General features: G+C 48.1%; 1 protein-coding gene across 1 annotated transcript in view; it reads left to right on the forward strand.

Annotated features, from left to right (window-relative positions):
- Window positions 1–21,932, forward strand: part of glis3 (GLIS family zinc finger 3) — a 716,605-nt gene that overhangs the window by 574,811 nt on the left and 119,862 nt on the right. Inside the window, exon 7 of the mRNA XM_038804655.1 lies at window positions 12,666–12,831. Within this exon, the coding sequence (XP_038660583.1) occupies window positions 12,666–12,831 (166 nt within the window). The remainder of the gene's footprint in view (window positions 1–12,665; window positions 12,832–21,932) is intronic.

A 21,932-nucleotide genomic window follows, 5' to 3' on the forward strand; every position in this document is an offset into this window, starting at 1 on the left:
GATGGGCCGAAGTTCCGCCGCTGAGAGGCCTCTCCCGCCGACGTGGTTTCAATCACCTCTGGTGGCGGCGGGATTGGCGGCGCGAGCGGGCCCCCGAGGACGTGGGGGGGGGGGCGCGGTGCGATCGGACCCCGGGGGGTGCCCCCACGGTGGCCTGGCCCGTGATCGAGGCCCACCGATCGGAGAATTCCGCACCTTTGGGGAGGCCCGACGCCGGAGTGGTTGGCGCCACTCCACTACGCCGGGACCCCCCGCCCCGCCGGGTAGGGGAGAATCCCGGCCCTGTTTTCTCACAAGGGAACTCCAGATTGACAGTGTCCAAACAGTGCAAATTCCATCTTTTTTTATATAAAGTTTTTCCTTCAATTGCCCACCTGTGCAGAGACCCTATTGTTTCTTCTTTGTGTATTTGTGTGTGTGCTGGGGAATTTTAAAAGGGTTAGATAGTTATATTTCTGGATTACAAATTGTGTGTTGACCAATCCTTGCAACTTGTTTTAAAAAAGTTTTATTTTATAATAAATCAATCAAATTTGAGATTATAGAAAGAAGCCGGGTTAACGTCTCCTTTATCTGGGTCGAACAGTAGCACAGGTAAATAATTGATCACTTTGGCGAATGAATTAAAGACTTGCACTAATGTTGCGAGCTGTGGACTAAGTAGGGTTAGATCAAGTGTGCACTCCTCTCATCCCAGTTGGAACAGAAAAGATCATGTTGTTTCTGAGAGTTTTTAATAAAGAACAGTGTTCTTACACATCATTAACATGGGAATTTAGATTGTTTATACAACATGATTTTCTGTTTCACATCGTTGAGGCCAATTTTTATTACCTTCCAGCAACAATTTTGAAAGAAAGCCATCAATATCTTCAAATGTCATTGTCTGTTAAATTTTCAAGCGATCATTATGCCATCAGGGCTGGATCGGCTCCTAAAAAAAGGTTTATTATGATTTTGAAAGAAAACTCCAGGCAACGGAAGATATGATTCTAACGTAAACACAATTAAATCCACTCAATGCCAAATATTCCTTGAGGTTTGTGTCTGTTTAAAGTAGAATTCATTAATACTCTGTTGTGTGACTTTGCCACAGCAGTGATTTGTGATGCATGCAAACAGTCGTTGAGTGTGCACCTTTACTGGAGACATTCTGAACAAACGTACGCAATAAAAATAACTTTTGTTAGAGGGGTAGCTGGATCATGGGAAAAATGCAAAGGCTTTTTATTTGTTGGAAAAGTACACTTCAGACTGTAGAGACAACTGTCTGAGGCTGAACCTAAGTGCCATTTTCAACTCCGAGATAAGCTTCTGACCACTTACCCCAAATTAACTTCTGTAACAATTCCTGATTCTGACCCAGCTGCTGAAACCCACATCCGTGGCTTTGTTACCTCTGGACTTACTACTCCAAACTGTGCCTAACCCAGGGGAGGCAATGGCGTAGTGGTATTGCACTGGACTAGTAACCCAAAACCCAAGGTACTGCTCTGGGGACATGGGTTCAAATCCCACCACAGCAAATGGAGAAATTTGAATAAAAATCTGGAATTAAAAGCCTAACGACAACCATGAAACAATTATCGATTGTGGTAAAACCCCATCTGGTCCTTTCCTGGACTAGCCTACATGTGACTCCAGACCCATAGCAATGTGGTTGACTCTTAAGTATCCTCGCGGATAGGCAACAAATGCTGGCCAGGCCACATCCCATGAACGAATAAAACAAAAAGCCTCCCACTATTCACTCTTTGTAAATTTGAGGTGGGTCCAAAACTTTTGTTGCCCATGTCCTGATTGTACCAAATCCATTTTCCCATCATCCCTCTGCTCACTCATTGACGGTGGTTTCTGGTTAAGCAATGCTTCCAATTTAAAATTCTCATCCTCATATGCAATTCTTTCCATGACCTTACCCTTCCTTATCTATGTAATCCCCTCCAGTCCCACAATCCTCCAAGATATCTTACAACCCCAACAGTGCAGACGTAGGCTACTTGGCCCATCGTGTCTGCACTGACCCTCTGAAAGAGTACCCTCCCTAGGCACACTCCCCCACCCTCTCCCTTCAACCCCGTAATCCCACCTAACCGTTTGACATGAAGGAGCAATTCAGCATAGCCAATCCACCTAACCTGCACATCTTTGGACTGTGGGAGGATTGTAATTGCTCTACCATTGGTTTTCTTTAAAAAACATACATTATTCAAACATTTTGTAACTGCACCTTACATAATAGTTCAAATTTGACATTACATAAAGTGCAGTACAGACTGGTTTCTTTCAATGCAATACATGAGGTGCATCATGCTCTTGCCATTATAAGTTATATTATAATGTACATTCATATTTCATGTCAAATATCCTCCGGTACATTTGGCCTGAAGATTCTGACTCACTGCCACTACATTGTGGTGACTGTTTGAGTTAATGAAGAGGCATTCTGCCAAATACTTTTGATAGTCTATTCAGGGAACCATCCAACTGGATCCACCATCTCCTTTCCTACAGGGCTTCAAGGACGTAAACTGTGGACCACTGCCGGATAGACTTGTGGTCAGAGGTGTTTTCCATGAGGTGCAGGTGGTACTGCACGATTCAATTGAATGGAGCATTCCACAGCAACATGGCCATACACATCCTTCACAACACGGCAACCTCAAAACCTAGTGACATTTGGAACCATATTTTCAAATCCGGGTTGGGAAACCAACAACTGGATGAAATCCATTTCCGGATCACACACTCGCCTTGGGTCGCTGTCGCAATGCTATTTTTAAATTCATTTGGCCAGGAGGCAAGCTCAGTACCAAATTGGAGGGGGGAGCTGGCTGCCTGCCGTCAGTGGCAAAGACCGGTAACAACCATGTTGGAACTTGCTGCTGTTTTGCCGAAGAGAGCACACAGTTCTTCAGAGGACCATGAAGCAAAAATGACAATCCCGCACTCGTGCAGCCGCAAGTAAGTCCTAGAGAAACTGGGGGAAAGACAGGAAAACTTAACTTGGCTCAGCAGCGAACCCAACATCACCAGACCATTCGGGATCACCAAAGTAAAGTTTAAAAGTTCAATGCTGAATCGGGCAGGCCCTTTAGCAAGCTATTTAAAGAGCTTAAGCAGTTGTTAATTGATGGTGAACAGGTTCCCATTCCTTCGCCGCCACTGACCCTTTTAAAATTACAAACTATCTCGCAGGCAACCAGATCCTGAGATGTCTGCCAGGACCACACTTTTCAAATCCTGCCCACATTAGTACCAACTCTGCTTCCCTTTGAAAACCCAGCCTTTAGTGTTGCATACCAGTGTCACATAAAGATGACCGTCAGGAAGGGGGCAAAATTGCATGTGTTTTCTTCCCCTTTATGTAGACATTTTTACATCGTGTCCCTTCAGAAACGTTCCATGTTTGATCTTCAGATAAAGCAGATGATGAGTGCCTAGAGCAGCTCACATATGATCACCTGGTTCTAACCCACAATGGACATTGCTTGCACAAGCCCAGTTTCTGTTTCACTGTATCTGTATGCTCCTTCCAGTCTTTGATACATATCCCCATCAGGTAGCCTGACCTGATGGTGAAAGGTCTGTAACTGGTGGGTAATACCTTCAGCTGCAGGCCCAGAGCTCAAAACTCTTTTCCAAAACCTTTGTCTCTCTAGCTCGCTTTCTTCCTTTGAGATGCTCTTTAAAACGTCCTCCTAGGCCAAGTGTTTGGTCATCTGCCTTCATATTTCCTTAGGTGAAAACATTGCTTTATAATACTCTTGTAAAGTACCTTTGTGTGCTTTGTTTTGTTAAAGAGGCTTTATAAATACAAGCCACAGCTTCTGTTTGCTCCATGCAAAATGTGTAAAATCTCTGGAAGGCAATGCTCAACCGAAATAAATCCAGACATCTTACTCTGGTTGATGCAAGAACCAAGACTGAGAAATGGTTTAACATTAATGCAAGAAGGCTGAGTTGAAGGAGAAGATCAACCATTATCCTGTTGAATGGTGGAGTGGACTCAGTAGCTTCACAGCTCCAGGGTCCCAGGTTCGATTCCCGCTTGGGTCACTGTCTGTGCGTCTACATGTTGTCCCCGTGTCTGCGTGGGTTTCCTCCGGGTGCTCCAGTTTCCTCCCACAGTACAAAGATGTGCAGGTTAGGTGGATTGGCCATGGTAAATTGCCCTTAGTGTCCAAAAATGTTAGCTGGAGTTCCTGAGTTATGGGGATAGAGTGGAGTTAAGTACGGTGCTCTTTCCAAGGGCTGGTGCAGACTCGATGGGCCAAGTGCCCTCCTTCAGCACTGTAAATTCTATGATTCCTTATGTTCTTAATGTGTAGGTGTATTGCTGGAGTTTGGTCAGATAAGAAGCCACTAAGCACTGCTAAATTTCTTGTTGTGTGTTCAATAAGCACCGCCTTAGCCATTACCCATTTGCAAGGTATTAGGAAATAGATATGGGGTGCAATTTACCACCTGCGTCTAGCCGGAATTGGGATGGGTCATGACTAGTGGATCCTGGGAGATGCCTCTCCCATGATTCCTGTCGGTCGCTTTGCCTTCCGAGATCTAGCGGCACGTCATGATCTGCAATCTGCCCACATTGGGCGGGACAGACCCACACAGCTAAAAGAACTTAAAAACTCACTGAGCGGTGTTGCCGCCAGATCACATCGCCACCCAGGATCTATTGGCCTCGCTGAGGAGACTCCAGCCGTACGCCATTAAGCACTGGTCCCCACAAATGGGGAACAGGCAGAACGGCACTTGGGCGATCTCTCATGTAATCAGAGGCCCCGGTTGGTTGGCCTCCAGCCAGGCTGGCACCCTGGCAGTACCACCTGGTCACTCTTGTAGTGCCACCTGGGTTCCACCCTGGCACTGCCAGAGTGTCAGGTTGGCAGGCCAAGGTGCCAAACTGGCATTTTACCTGTGCCAGTGATCGGGCCCGGGGGTGTCCTGTCGATATGTGGTGGGTGTGGGTGGGGGGGGGGTGGGGTTGGGGGGAGGAGGCTGAAGGACCTCCGACTTGGGGCTTGGGGGGGGGGGTTCCAGGTTTCATATCGGGGTTCGAAAGATCGGAGCGCAATTTAACAATGGTGCCCCAATCTCTTCCTGAGGTGCTCCACTCGTCAAAGCCCCTCAGTGCAGGCTCTGTGCCATTGGCGGGTCGTTTCCCACCTGTTGCCTTTAGATGGCAGCGTTTGTAGTGCCAGGAATAACCCCTCGATTCCCACCCAGAATGGACTTTTTTTTTAGTTAAATCATGCTCAGTTATTTTAGGTAATTTATATTTTTTTGTGTTGGGCACAGTCTAACTTTAAGCTTAATTTATATTTCCACAGTTCTGTGTTAAGAAGTCTTGAATTTTAGTTTCAAAGATCTTTAAAAGATGCCTGCATTTTAATTAGGTTTACGACTCTACTAAAGAACAGGAAAACTATATTGTTGCCTAGTAGCCAGGGGCCCACAGGGAGAGCAAAAACAGTTTTAGAGCGGTTAGAAGCAGCATTCGGCAGAAAGGGCCAGTACAGGCAGCAGATGCAAAACAGACAGAAAGCAAGTCAGAAATTAAACAACAGAAAGGTTCCAAAATGAGGGAGAGGAACAAAAGGAAGTTTCAAGAAGATCTTCTTGTCAAAGGGAAAGAACATGAATCTGGAAAAATGTTCTGCTAAGTGAAGTTAAGAGTAAGAAGTAGAGGCTCCAAGTTAAAAGTCAGGACTACAGGATACAGAGCTGAAATAATGTGAGCTTGCAAAAAAAACCAGAAGATCTAGGGACACCCAATGGCTGTTAACCCCTTACTGCAGCCTGTGAAGTAGTGATGTTTTGTTTGCATCGCTAGGTATCTGAGAGATTGTGCGAAAGGTAAAGCCTGAATGCATGTGCCAAAGTTGAAACCCTGGAGGCAGATCCTTAATGGAAACATATGAGAGAAAGCATTGTTTAGGAGAAGATTCCAAGGCATGTTCTTCGAGAGCACAGAAGAGAAATCCTCTTGTGAAAGACAGAGGGCAGAATTTTCCCAAAAATAGGCAGGATGGCGTAGCGAGCAGACCAACAGCGGAAGAGCTGGCAGCCCCAAAAGGTAGTGAACCCCGCCGCATCATTTGGCTCATAACCAAAAATAACATGACGGTCAGATCCCACTACATCATGCTGGCAGGGTTGGGTGGGATTGAAATGAGCCCGCCCTGGCTAGGAGGGAGAAGGACTTGCCTGGGCAGTGCCAGGGGGCAGTGCCAGGGGACAGTGCCTGGACATGTCCCTCTCCCCATTGAGCCAAGCACTCACCTGAACTCATCTGGCGAGTTCTGTTCACCAGGTGTGCACTGTGGGAGACCTGTCATGCCCACATGCCAATGGGAAAGGACAGTTTAAGGGCATGGGACTATTAGACGCAATGGCCTGCTAACTACATTTAAATGTATTTAACATTGGGTTCCCCATTACATCAATGATGGGGGTGGGCAGGGACACAGGAGGAAATGAAGTCAATGTTCTCATTGTATTTTTAAATGCCAATGGCACTATTTAAAAATACACTTCTCAATCAAAACTCATGTAGAAAATTGAAATAATATGAAAATTCTGTGTGATAATAAAATTAATTTTTATGACATCAACAGAAATTTTAAATAATGACAAATGGTTGTGGTCATCAATTGAGTCTATAAATTTACACATTTAGCAATTCCCTGAAAAAAATTATTTGGAATAATATATGCTTCAGAAGTTGACCTTAATGCAAAGCTGTTTGGTATCAGTCTGATACTCTATGAATGTATTGTTTCTGTAGAAATAATAATCTGATGCTAAAATTGTGAAAAGGCAAAATGGTCTACAACAAAATCCTATAATCTTGTATTGTTATTAATACCACAAGTTCCAGCTCCAGATTAATCTCAAAATCTCCCAGTCATACAAGCAATGAAAATTACAGATATGTTCTCCTGCCGTGCCCAATCAATTGTTCCACCCGTCAATCATTTTAAATGTCTCAAAACCAACTTAAAAGCAATTCAGCAGCAAAAAAAGGGGTGACTTTCAGTAATCTAAAAGATCCAGACAATGAACATAACCCCTCTAGGCAGCACTTAATGTAAATATATTGTAGCATGCTTGACGTTGTTGTGCTGCATACCATAGCTTGTTACAAGTATATTTTGTTATTTACAAATCAGTTCACATCTTATTGTCAGAAGCATTGCTGTGACACAAATAATTTTGTGTAAATGATTTATTAAACGTAAGCATAATTGTATCTGTATTTGTTGATACCATTGATTTACAAGACTGAGGCACCATGGAATGCCACATGATTTATTTTACAATACCCTCTCCACAAAAATAATGATTCGCCATTATGATTCAGGTGAGTTTCTGCGCCATGGTCCACAAGTTAGTCTGAGACACAGAGGTGATCAGTCACTGACAAAGGCAAGCCGGACAGCAATAGTCCGCAATTGTTTTGTGCAACCAAGCAAAGAACTCTTTCCACTTCCATCTACAAAATAAACTACAGTGATGGGAATAAGATGGGAATAGAGGGATATGGACCCCGGAAGTGTGGAAGATTTTAGTTTAGATGGACAGCATGGTCGGCGCAGGCTTGGAAGGCCGAAGGGCTTGTCCTCTGCTGTACTTTTCTTTGTTCTTTGTACACTCCTGTGCATTTTCGGATCTTTTTTGGAAAATCTCCGGTGGTCCCTTTTTGTTAGGCGGCTCATAATGAAAGAGTACTAGTTGGAGCTAGCACTGTGCAAGCTTTGACCAGGTGAAACAAATGTAGCCTTCCAATGGGTTTTCAGAATTTTGCTTTATAACGTGGTGGCGCAGACAGGCTGTCACAGGCACCCTGACAGTGCCAGGATGGCACGCAGGAGGCACTGCCCGGGGACCAGATTGGCAGTGCCAAGATGCTTGGCTGGCACCAGCTGTACAAGGGAGCCAGCCTAAACAGAGGGTGACCACCCAGGGGCTTCCGATGGTATGGGAGATCTGCCCAAGTGCCGTTCTACCAGCGGTGCCCTCGGCGAGGCCGATAGATGCTGGCTGGCCGTTCATCTGGCGTCAGCACGGCTAAGTGGGTTTCTGAACTCACTTAACCATGCAAAACTGGGCGGGACCTAGATTGCAACATCTCGCGAGATCTGGTTAAATCTCGGGAGGCGGAGCGATCATCGGGAATCCCGGGGGAGGCCTCTCCCGGGATCAACAGCCACATCTCACCCCGATTCCGGTGGGATGCAGCCCATCAATCATGCCCTTTGTTTCTGAATAGTCCATTCAATTTGAAATGACTCTTTTGAATTAGTTTCAGAAAAAGGTATTGAATCGATATCAGTCTGGACAGCTCCTTTTGTTCCCACCTGACACAGAGAGTATATTAACCGCAAGAGAAGTTCGGCGATCCTCAGGCAGCCGTTGTTTTGTAGCCTTCTGTGCATTTAAAAAATATAAAGTATTGATCGAAAGTTCAAAATATACCGGAACATAGATGTAGATGGCCACATGGTGGGCGAATGCTGATGTGGACGAGGTAGAGGGCACCTCTTAGCTCTCTGGGATTTTGTCCCAGTTGGATTAGAAATTGTTAAGATCTTTTAGTCTTTATCCCTCACACTCCCTCAGTCTCCCACCTTCCCCATGTACTCTCAATCATGTCAATTCAATGCAAACCCATGTCCATTCCCCTTGCCACCCCCCCCCCCCCCCCACATTGTCCTATACCATTCATGTGACTTCCATTATTATAGATAACTCCTCGTATCCACCATGGGTTGACATCAGAAGATATACAGAGATGGTAAAAACGTCAAACAATCTAATGCAGCACTCACTCATACAAACTAGATAGTGAAAAATCTTCCATTCATAAAACTTTACAAAGTTTTTAAATCTCAAGTGTTTAATCTCTTACAAAAACACACATCTATTTTGGTAACCACATCAAAGACCTCTGATCCTTTAATCATTTCTTTAAGCTGTCAAGATGTGAATTCCCAAATCCCCTGCTGAGATAATTGTAGTTTTTGAAACTCAGTTTAGCATTCATGCTGACATAATGATAACCCCTTGTGGAAATGTCAACAAAAAGCACGATTGAAATTGCACCAAAAATGCTACTTTTCCTAACCTATGCCTGTCAATCAGAGCAGTCGAGCAGAGAGGTTTTTTTAAAATGTGCACAGTCAGCTGCAGCCTGGTTATTTTAATTTAAACAACAGTGGATTTGCAAGATTTCAGGTCATGACAGTTATGCACACCTTGGGCGAAATTCTCCGACCCCACGCAGGGTCGGAGAATTGGCGGGAAGCGGCGTTATTTCCGCTCCCGCAGGTTTTCGAATTCTCCCGCCGGTAAAAAACCGGCGTTGTGCAAATCCCGCCGGCAGCCTGTGAAAACAGCTGGCGCCGGCGGGATTTCATTTTTTTTGCACTGACCTTAAATCTCCGGCCCGGATGGGCCGAAGTCCCGCCGACGTGGCCACGGGTCACGTCGGCGAAAATCACAGTTGATTTAAAACGGCGTCAACCATTGATGATGGTTGACGCCGTTCAGTGTCGGGGGTGGGTTGCGGCATGGGGGGGGGGTGGGTTGCGGCATGGGGGGGGGTGGGTTGCGGCATGGGGGGGGGTGGGTTGCGGCATGGGGGGGTTGGGTTGCGGCATCGGGGGGGAGTGGGTTGCGGCATCGGGGGAGTGGGTTGCGGCATCGGGGGAGTGGGTTGCGGCATCGGGGGGGTGGGTTGTGGCATCCGGGGGGTTGCGGCATCGGGGGGGTGGGTTGCGGCATCAGGGGAGTGGGTTGCGGCATCGGGGGGGTGGGTTGCGGCATCGGGGGGGTGGGTTGCGGCATCCGGGGGGTTGCGGCATCGGGGGGGTGGGTTGCGGCATCGGGGGAGTGGGTTGCGGCCATCGGGGGGGGGGTGGGTTGCGGCCATCGGGGGAGTGGGTTGCGGCCATCGGGGGGGGAGTGGGTTGCGGCCATCGGGGGGGTGGGTTGCGGCCATCGGGGGGGCATCGGGGGAGTGGGTTGCGGCATCGGGGGGGGTTTTGGGGGCAGCGGCGGGCAGAGAGGGGTGGCGACGGATGCCCGGGGCCAACGCACCGTCGCGCCCCCCCCTCTGTACGCCGCTGCCCCCTACCCCAACCACCCCCCCCTCACCACCCCTACCTCCCTCCAACGCCCCTACCCCCCTCCCCACCACCCCTGCCCCCCTCCAACGCCGCCCCCCATCTCTCGCAACACCGCAACCCACCCCTTAACGCCGCCCCCCCCCTCAACGCCGGGTCCCCCCCCCTCAACGCTGGGTCCCCCCCCCTTCAGAGGGAGGGGGACGGGGTGTGGGTACTGGCGTTGAGGGGGGGGACCCGGCGTTGAGGGGGGGACCCGGCGTTGGGGGGGGGGGGACCCGGCGTTGGGGGGGGGGGACCCGGCGTTGAGGGGGGGGGGGAGAGACCCGGCGTTGGAGGGGGGTAGGTGTGGTGGGGAGGGGGGTAGGTGTGGTGGGGAGGGGGGTAGGTGTGGTGGGGAGGGAGGTAGGGGTGGTGGGGAGGGAGGTAGGGGTGGGGGGGAGGGAGGTAGGGGTGGTGAGGGGGGGTTGGGGTAGGGGGCAGCGGCGTACAGAGGGGGGGGGGGCGACGGTGCGTTGGCCCCGGGCATCCGTCGCCCCCCCTCTCTGCCCGCCGCTGCCCCCAAACCCCCCCCAAAATGCCGGAACACCCCCCCCCAAATGCCAGAACACACCCCCCCCCCCAAAATGCCGGGTCTCACACCCCCCCCCCCAAATGCCGGGTCTCACACCCCCCCCCCCAAATGCCGGGTCTCACACCCCCCCCCCCCCAAATGCCGGGTCTCACACCCCCCCCCCAAATGCCGGGTCTCACACCCCCCCCCCAAATGCCGGTCTCACACCCCCCCCCCAAAATGCCGGGTCTCACACCACCCCCCCCAAATGCCGGGTCTCACCCCCCCCACCAAATGCCGGGTCCTCACCCCCCCCCCCAATGCCGGGTCTCACACCCCCCCCCCCCAAATGCCGGGTCTCACACCCCCCCCCCCCCCCAAATGCCGGGTCTCACACACCCCCCCCCAATGCCGGGTCTCACACCCCCCCCCCCCAAATGCCGGTCTCACACCCCCCCCCCAAATGCCGGGTCTCACACCCCCCCCCAAATGCCGGGTCTCACACCCCCCCCCAAATGCCGGGTCTCACAGCCCCCCCCCCCAAATGCCGGGTCCTCACACACACCCCCCCCCCCCCAAATGCCGGGTCTCACACACACCCCCACCCCCACCAAAATGCCGGGTCTGTCTCTCTCCTCCTCCTCCTCCAAAAAACGCCGGGTCTCACCACTTCCGCAGCGGGTGAAACTGATGCGTATCGCGTCAGTCAGCTGCTGGCCCTTCCGGGACCGGAGATTGCCAGCTTAAAAGAAGGCCCGGACGCCGGAGTCATGCGCACCGATTTTTTTCGCAGGCAACCCGCGTTACGAAGGCCTACGGAGAATCCAGCCCCTTATCCGCCATTCTACTCCATCAATTTGTGACTCCTCTTCCCTGCAGGCTAAGGCCCTTGCAATAACCAAAATGGGATATGATTTAATTCTTAACCAATTTTAAATGGGTGACTAGATTCATAGGCCGGGATTCTCTAAAAACGCAGCTAAGTGTTGACGCTGGCGTAAACACCGCAGTGTTTCACACCGGCATCAACGGGCCTCTTGGCCCAGCGATTCTGTAGCCCACAGGGGACCAGCGCGGTGCCGGAGTGCTCCATGCTGCCGTACGCGGCCTTGCACTGCTCGCCACCGGTCCGCGCATGTGCGCAGTAGCCACTTGCGCGCCGGCACCACGCAACATGGTGGAGCCACACAGCAGGCCGATAGGAAGAAGGTAGCTCACCCCAGATCATGCACTCATGCTGATCGGTGGCCGTCGTGGAGGCCTCCCCGGAGACTGATCCCCCCGACCCCCACCAGGACGGCCACCGCAGACGCGACGTGAGCTCCCGCCGCGTGGAACCGTACGTGAGCCACGCTAGCAGGAACTCGGCTGGTCGACTGCAGGGAATCGCCACGGGGGCCTCTTTCAACGGCCGTGTCAACCGTGCACGCGCGCAACTGGCGCCGATTCTCTGGTCGCCGGAGAATCGCGTCCCATCGTCGGACCCGATCGCGGGTCTGAAGCCCCATTCTCCGCCCCCGCACCGAGCGGCATTTCGATGCGGAGGGTTGGAGAATCCCGGCCATAATCTGCACACATTTACACTGTAATCTAAATGAGTATTGTAATCCATATGTACATATACTGCAATTGACATACATTGTGATATTCATAACTTGTATGTTCACCTGCAAACCAGTTGGTATCCACATACAGTGAGATAGTTCTTCAACTTGTAGAAATTGAGGAAGGTAGCCATGCTGAATTTTACCAAAATTTGCTGGCAATTCTATTCTTTAATTCATAATTCTTTTAAAAGACAACATCCAATAAATAAATTTTTCAATTGTTGAACATTGAATCTGATTATTTTTCATACCAAGAGAATGTTTGTTACTTCCAGGAGAGAGTGATGTTTCCTTAATTCACAGTGACTGTATTGTTATTGATAGCAATTCTTCTTGTATTAAGTAATATTACATTTTTATGGCTCTTTTCAGGAATGTTTTCCAGCACGCATTCAAGCCGATGCGGAACAGCAACAGGCATCATTCCTTCCTCCCATCCTCCAAACCATCCGTCTCCTGTGCACAATATGCAAGGGAGTCCCCACAATCCACAGACACAGCTACCCCAACTCCCTGTGGTAGAAGAGGGCAATGAGAGGTAGGTAAATGTTAGATTAAGATTTTTTTAAATATAATTTTTATCTTCATCAATACTTGATTTACATCTGATATTCAAAGTCAATCATCAAATCATTTTTTCCATAAAGTTTTTGTGTTCCATTAAATGAAAATAACTTGCTTGATAACTCAGCCATTTGAGCACTGGTCCTGGGTTCAAATTCTACAGGAAACACTGAGCCTATCATCTTCTAATGTGAGTTTGTAAAAGGTTCTTTCACAGGATCCATCCACTACCTACCAAGTTCATTTTAGTATAAAATCGCCAACAAAATGGAAGTGTTGTACTAACCGTGACAGTATTTAGACCATGTAAATCAGAAATTTAATGGATAAAGTGTTATTTTGGTTGTGTACAGTAAGAAGTCTTACAACACCAGGTTAAAGTCCAACAGGTTTGTTTCAAACACGAGCTTTCGGAGCGCAGCTCCTTCCTCAGGTGAATGGAGAGGTATGGTTGTGTATGGTGAGGTGCTTGTCAACATCCTCGTTGTCGAGTTCGTGGCCCATATTCGACGGCACTTAGTGCCAAAAATGAGTCCCAACGAGATTCTCGACATTACTGGCTACCTTGCCGTCTGATTCGCCTGACTTGCGCCTCAGCTTCTCGCCACTAACAAGAGGGAGCTGCTTTTAAACGCTCCTTCACCACTCACTCTCAGTCAACACACAAGCATGGCATCACGTAGGCCTGCTCCTCACTTTGGTGATGCTGACCTGACCAGGCTTCTTTACGCTGTGGGTGAGAGACGGTCCAGCCTTTCCCCCTAAGGGGTCGGAGGACCAGCAACAGAGACACCAATGCTACCCGAGAGGCAGTGGCAGCTGTTGTTAGTTAGGGCAGCATGACCAGGAGGACCACCGTCCAATGTCGGAAGAAGACCAATTAACTCCATCAAGATGAAAGGATAAGTTACCACCTCTCTCCTGACATCTGTTTTCAAACCTCCCCCCTGCCACAAATCACTGGCTGACCCCTCGCACCCTCCTCACATCCGATCTTCATGCTGGTTCCTCAGAACCCCCTTGCACTCACCAACACAACCCCTTCAATTCCAGGTCTGGTGCCCACGGATGCCACCTGCTATCGATCCCCCTGAGCGTGTGGATCACACTGCTCTCTCTTTAACCCCACAGGATTAAATAACCCATAATAAGCAGTGAAGGGCCAAAACAGGGGGGGGTGGGATGCTAGATGGGGGTCCCCAGAAATAGCAGTGTTGACAGAGGTGAGTTAAGTCAGCAAAGTGAGGATCCACTGCCCTTGCCCTTTCACCCAAATGACCTGTCTCAAGTGAGTAGTTCATGCCAGACAAAATGATCCTTCCCTCTCACTGACCACACATCCATTGTCTCACAGAATCTCCATCTGATGAGGCCATCCAGAGACATTTCCCCCACTGCCACCCAAGATTCCACCTCGGAGGAGAGCTCCGAGGAGACCAGCCTCAAGGTATCATAGCTATCACCCGCACAGTGCAGGGACATGCACCTCGGTGGGCAACATTAGTGGACAGGGTTCTGGGGCACAATCTGGTGAGCATCACACAGTTGCTGATGCACATCAGCTTGAGGCAGGAACATCCAATGGAGACAGCAGCTGATGGACTGCTGGATCCCAGAACTTAACTGGGTCCCAGTCAGATGCCTCTGGACAATGTTCTCCCAGAGCTGATGCAGATGATAGAATGCAGCCGTAACATTCAGGAGGGTTGTCAGCAATATTCCGACGACTGAAATGCCAATTGGAGGAGTCTGAGGCCAACACTTTAAGGTGGCGACCACAGTGGTAAATCTGGAACCCGACGTCTGCATCTTGAGAGATGATGCCCAAAGTATGGTTCATCTGTGCTGGCAATGGCTGAGGGCCTGGACAACAGTAGATGTCCCATTCAATGAGGGACATGTCCCAGACGCAGATGGACATTGCGGAGGCACCCCAGAGTGTGGCCCATACAGTGTGAAGCATTGCTGAGGGAGGCGATACTATCGTGCAGATGATGGGAGCCTCCAGGACTGGCAGAACCAGACGATTCAGAGGCTTCTGAAGCTCATTCCATCTGACTCTCCATCCTATGGAGTCCCCCAGGGCTGTACGGGCACCATCAGGGGGAGGAGGTGCTGGAGGCCAACCTTGCACCTACCATCACTGAGGCAATGGTGTTCTCCAGCTCTTCCAAATCCCACCCTCCTAACACTAGTTCATCTCAAATGCTGCAGGCAGAACAGGGTGGTATGGTGATGCCTGTGACACCGGTAAGACGGCCTGGGCCCTCCTCCTCTCCAGCATGTCACCCCGCTGCTATGCTTGGTTGTGGAGGGCACAGCAGACCACAACAAAGAGGGAGAGCCTCTGGGGGTTGTACTGCAGAGCACCACCAGTGGTCCAGGCATCAGAACCACATATCCTATGCACCGTTCAGTGACGATGTGGGCTTCATTATATCGGGTTTCCACTTCAGTCTCAGGCCTTCACATCGGTGTCCTCAGCCATGACCTCAATGGGTATCCCATGCCCCCACCAACCAACCCGTCATCCTGGGGTGGTCCTCAAAGACAACGGGGATCTTCGAGAGCGCCAGGATGTAACTGTCATGCACAATCCCTTGGTAACAGGCACACACAAGCATGATACAGAGGTGGTGGTCACATACAATCTAAACATTCAGGGAGTGGAACCCCTTTCTGTTAACAAAGGACACTCGCTGATGCCCCAGTGGGCGCAGAGAAACATGCATGCTATTTTTTGCAGCCTGGACCTGGGGCACCCTGGTGATGGCAGAGAATCCTGCAGCCCGGGCACCTTGGTGGGCCTGGTCCAGCTCAAAGGTGATAAAGTCTGCTGCCCAGGCATACAGAGCATCTGTAGCCTCCCAGATGCACCAGTGGGTTGTAGATTGTGAAATACCATTGAGATTACCGCTCACAGCCTGGAATGACCCAGTGTCATAAATGTTTAGAGCTGCGATGACCTGTAAGGCCATCAGGAGCGGGTATCCTCCTGCTTTATGGGGTGCCAGGTCTGCGCAGACGTGGCACAGATGCCGCATTGTCTCTTTGTTGAGACGCAGTCTTCTGCGCCACATGGTGTCCATTAGCTCATTGATGACCAATTACGCCAGTACACCTCAGGCCACCACTGACCTCCCCTTCAGCGTTCCTCTCAGCCTGATGGGTGGCCGGGTCTTCAGGAAGTGAGGCGGCCCTCTGCACATGGGGTGCCATCTCCAGCCTGCGTCATCGCTGCTGTGTTCTCTGGAGCCTGCCCCCCTCAGCTGCCACCAGCATCGTGATGGCAGCCTCTGCGGCCCCAACACCAGCAAACATTTTTTGATCTGAAAGGAATTAGAGAAGAAGAGAAAGCCCAACAATTAGTTAAGGCTTCCATCCCCAGGACCCTCAAATCCCCCAAGCCTCCCTTCCCCCTCCCCCCTCTCCCCGCGTGTCCCACCTTCTCGCAGAATGCCATTCAGCAAACCAGTTGTTCTGGAAAACGTTCTTCCGTACACTTATTCCTGACCACACCAGGAGCCCCTAGACCACAGACCTCTGCCGGGAACATTAGGGAGGCCGTTCTCAGGGGCCCAACCCTGTTCCACACACTTGCCCTTTGGTCACGAGAGGATCACCAGTGCTGAACCCCTGTTCTTTAGTGTTTGATTGTTGGCAGCTTTCTCTGTGGTGCTGAAACTCCTAGATTTCAGGCACACTGTTCAGGCATCAAAATTTGCTTGATCTGCTGTGCACTAATCATCCTCTGAGACATGGCACGTGTGCCTTCGAGAGTTGAGAATATTCTGTTTAGATATATTTATATATTCTGTTTGGGCAGCACGATAGCACAAGTGGATAGCAGTGTGGCTTCACAGCGCCAGGGTCCCAGGTTCGATTCCCCGCTGGGTCTCTGTCTGTGTGGAGTCTGCACTTTCTCTCCGTGTCTGTGTGGGTTTCCTCCGGGTGCTCCGGCTTCCTCCCACAGTCCAATGATGTGCAGGTTAGGTAGATTGGCCATGATAAATTGCCCTAAGTGACCAAAAAGGTGAGGAGGGGTTATTGGGTTACGGGATAGGGTGGAAGTGAGGGCTTAAGTGGGTCGGTGCAGACTCGATGGGCTGAATGGCCTCCTTCTGCACTGTATGTTCCATATTCTATGTTCTATAAAACAATCAACAATACATTTATACAAAAAGATACAAAGGAACAACTGAACAGTCCATATATCACATTAACCATCAACCAACAAGGAAAAGGCACTGTGCCATACATACACAAGCACCTTTCCACCGCAGAATATCAGTAGAAACAGAAAGCCACAATAGTGGATTTATATACTTAAACATTAAAAAACCAACAGTGCAATAAACTCACCAGCGAATCTGCAAAAGCATTTTTGCAACACCCTCATCTAGTTGCTCAGTCAAATTGGTCCCCCACACCTTCCCCCTCTCCAGCACCGGCAGTAGGTCATCCTACTACCTCCCTTTCCTTGCTCCAGCCCGTAGAAGCAAAAGAGGCAGAAACAAACAAACACACAGCTTCCAAACATTAAACATTGAACAGTCAACAGTACACAAGGCACCAGCAATCTGCAAAAGCATTTCTTCAACACCTTCATCAAATAGCTCAGTCAAATCAGTTCACCACCCCTTCCCCCGCTCCAGCAGTGGCAGTAGGTCATCTTACTCCCTCCATTTCCTTGCTCCAGGCCACAGAAGCAAAAGAGGATGTAGCAAACAAGCCCACAGCCTCCAGGCATTAAACAGTAAACAGCAAACAGTGCAATAGCAAGCATACAGCATCCAATCATTGAACAGAAACAAGAAACAGTACAAAACAGCACCAGTAATTTGAACCACCTCCAAACCTGAAGCAGTTAACAACAGTCACCAGCATAATGGTTTGGACACAAAACTCAAGATGGGGTCCTGATGAGCGGACCTCTGTGGGAATTGACCAGGAAGTTTTAACTCCTGACAGGCAAGTCCCCTGCACACTGGGACATCCATAAATGTCACTAACTCTGAGGTGGCGTTGAAGTCTTTGGACAGTTCCGCAGGAATTACCTGAATAGTTACCCAGGAAATGTGAGACAGAAATATCCTCCTCTAACTCTTTGGTAACTACACAACTGAACCCCCAATCACTCATGTTAAACCCCAGTGGCTCCCCTACAACTCACTCAAACCCCAAAATTTCTTGCCTCCACTGATACCTCAAATAATTCCCTTTTAGTGCATAATCCAAATCTGCTTTCCCTAGTAACTGGACATTTCCATGCATTAAGCTACACCAACAATCTCTTCACCCACTGAACAATCTCATCACAACCCTTTTGAATTTGTGCATAGTGATATTCATTATTTACCACTACCCCTACTTTGGGAGTATCTGCAAATATGGACAATTGGAATACAATTCCTTCCTCTAAATCATATTAAAAAATATGGACAACAGTGGCCTTAATACCGAAGCATATGACACTCTCCACTGGAAATTTGTTCCCAGACTGATACTTGTCTCCATGCACTGCAACCTGGTGGTCTTGAAGTGCATCCCTGCCTCTAAGCCAGAAACTCCATATCTGAATCCCATTCCAGGTCTTGATGGCCAAGGGAGGTGTATTCATAACGCGGTCAAACAGTTGAGTGTGTCAACCTGCAAATCCTTCCAAACATGTCAATGGTTGGCGGTAAAAGTGGGGAGACTCTTGGTAACTTACACTTGATGTGGAATGACCTCCCCCAGCTAAAAGCTCTTGGCAACAGACTAGTGACCGGTTCCAGGAATACCTAGCTATGGAAACAGACAAAAATCTACCTCAGGTGTGGCAAAAGAATTGGAATGTATTGAAGTAAGGCTTATAGATCTATATTTTGATGGCTCATCCTTCATGTCTTACTTGGAGATGGGAGTCATATTTGGAATTTTCCAATCCCTTCTTGGCCCAATCACATGGAATCTGCAAAATATTGACATGACGTCAAAATTAAATCACTGTTTGATTCATTGCCTGTAGAAGACCCATCAAGTGCCTCATGAGGTGAAAATGCATATGAATATTTAAAATTTTCAGCTAAAAATGCATTCTGTTTAGTACTCCTCCTCTGGGGGTTAATGTCCTGTCATACAGGAGGGTACAGAAGCAGAGGCATCCGTTTGTATGTAGCCTATCAATCGCTGCCTTAGGCGATGTATTCAGAACTTTCTTCTCTGGTACTATGCAAGTTTGCTTTCTAAATGTGCATGGCTTTACATAGTTAAAATAACCCTTCAGGTAGGCCTACCTCAAATGTTAAAACAATTTACTGAACTCAATCTGGCTTTTAGAGGGGGAAAATAGTCATCTGCACCACAAAGTGAAAGGTATCTTATGATTTATGTACTTTCTTGAAGCTTATAGCTTTAGGGTTAGTCAACCCATTACCCAACTCCAGTCCCCAGAAAAAGATCTTCAGAGGTTTCAGCTGATGACTATTTCAGTGTGAAATGGTTCTTGCATGGACACAGAAGTCAGCAGCTCTTATCTGACTCAGTTATCACACTACAGTCAGCGATGGATTGAAGTATGTTCTGTCTGTCACTGATACTCTGAACTGTTAGTCAAAATAAGTCCGAGGCAATGTTTGCACAGACATCCTTCGAGGACACTTAATATTTCTGCGCTGGAAGCAATTATACTACTAATCTAATTCAAGTGCGGACTATATGGTCAATGGAAGGGTCCTGGGGAAAATTGATGTACAGAGAGATCTGGGAGTTCGCGTCCATTGTACCCTGAAGGTGGCAATGCAGGTCGATAGAGTGGTCAAGAAGGCATACGGCATGCTTGCCTTCATTGGACGGGGTATTGAGTACAAGAGTCGGCAGGTCATGTTACAGTTGTATATGACTTTGGTTAGGCCACATTTGGAATACTGCGTGCAGTTCTGGTCGCCACATTACCAGAAGGATGTGGATGCTTTAGAGAGGGTGCAGAGGAGGTTCACCAGGATGTTGCCTGGTATGGAAGGTGCTAGCTATGAAAAAAGTTTGAGTAGATTAGGATTGTTTTCATTGGAAAGACAGAGGTTATGGGGGGACCTGATTAACGTCTACAAAATTATTAGATGTATGGACAGGGTGGATAGCAACAAGCTTTTTCCAAGAGTGGGGGTGTCAATTACAAGGAGTCACGATTTCAAGGTGAGAGGGGGAAAGTTTAAGAGAGATGTGCGTGGGAAGTTTTTTACGCAGAGGGTGGTGGGTGCCTGGAACGCTTTGCCAGCGGAGGTGGTGGGGGCGGGCACGATAGCATCATTTAAGATGCATCTAGACAGATATATGAACGGGTGGGGAACAGAGGGAAGTAGATCCTTGGAAAATAGGCGACAGGTTTAGATAAAGGATCTGGATCGGCGCAGGCTGGGAGGGCCGAAGGGCCTGTTCCTGTGCTGTAATTTTATTTGTTCTTTGTTCTTTGTACCGCTGCTGGACAGTCAAACTATAGTTTCCTATACTCAACCGACTTTTAGATTTGTGATCATCGATTGAAGAATCTGGTTCAGATGGGTTCCCAAAAAAGGAAAATCACTTATTCTATCATTTCTGGGTGGCGACATCATTCAAAAATGTTTAAAGGAGAGCAAGATGTGGTTTCCTCTTCAGTGTGATGCACCATGTCTTGATTTTTTTCAACATTCCCAAAGAGGGGAGAAAGCTTTGTGGTTCAGAAAAACTTTAGCATTTCTTTCTGTCATAACTATTGCCTACTATGGTTTATGTTGTCTTTTGAATGTGGTGTTTCAGTTAGGAATTTAGCCACTATTCTCCTTGATATTGTTCAGAACTGTTAGGTTACATGTGTGCAACGTTACTCAAACCTGTGCAGCCGAATGGCTAAAGAAATGATTCATATTTCCTAATGTCATTTCTGTGGTTTTGTTTTTATTTTGAAAGCTGTAAGCTACCCAGTTAATATGTTCCAGGGTTCCAAAAGCATGAACCATCAACTATTGTGTGCAATCTTCAGCACAAGGAATAGCTACTCATGTCTGGCAAGGGAAAGCATTTCTTATGCCAGGTAAATTTGCATTACCATTGATGTGAGCTCCGAATTGAAAGTAGAAATTTTCTAGGTCCACAGGAGCAGCTGCAATTGAAACAGAAATATTCACAATTTATCTCTTAACTCGTTGCAACCAAAGATGAGTTTCTGATTGGGAAAGGGTATGAAATGAAGAACTCTCGGAAGAATCACGATAATAGGACAAAACCCTCAGACGAAAGGTAGTCTCAGCAACACCAAGAAATTATGAACAATAGATGGTAGCGTTGTGCTGTATCTAGTTTTTGCACCAGTGCTGTTGTTTTCCCATCTGCACGACATTTTGATAAGTGCCTCCCATTTCTCTGTGGCAAAATTAGTGTTCTTTACAGTTGCTCTGACTATTTCATGACAACCTAGCCAGAATATAAAACAGTTCCTCTGGCGATGTTAGCACTGCATTGTAAAATAACTCGTGCAACTGTCAGCTTTAAAGGATTATAGTTTAATATTTCTACAGTATTTGCCTAAACTGGGCTAATCCCATCAAAGTGAATTTCTTCTTCACTTTTTGACGTAATTTATTTACTCAAGCATTGAATTCCTGCAGCTAAAAAGAAGAGTGAGCTAAAGAAAAATGAGATAGGTATAAGAAAAGCTCAACTCATCCAAAGTTTAAATCAATATTCGGGACAGAGTTATTTCTCTTTTCGCTTTCGTAGTAACCTGCTATCATTTTACTTCCTCATGATTCCGAACTTTTAAAAATCCATCTATTAAATCCATATTCCCAGTCATTTCTGGAACTTGATTGTTTGCACAAAACCCATAAGGTTATACTTAAGGGTGAAAGTTAGGTCAAAAGACTCTGGTTACATATCTATGGTCTATCATTATCTCCTTAAACTCTTCTATAACTGATTAAGATCTCTTTCTCCCATAAATTGCCTTGGGAAATTCAATGGAATAAAAATGTTCTCTCAATGCATGTTGTTTATGTAACAGTAGCATCATTGCCGTCGTCTTCGTCGTCAGATATCACTCACCAGGCAGTTTTC

Source organism: Scyliorhinus canicula, chromosome 8 (genome assembly GCF_902713615.1).
Source record: "Scyliorhinus canicula chromosome 8, sScyCan1.1, whole genome shotgun sequence".
Taxonomy (NCBI): Eukaryota; Metazoa; Chordata; class Chondrichthyes; order Carcharhiniformes; family Scyliorhinidae; genus Scyliorhinus; species Scyliorhinus canicula.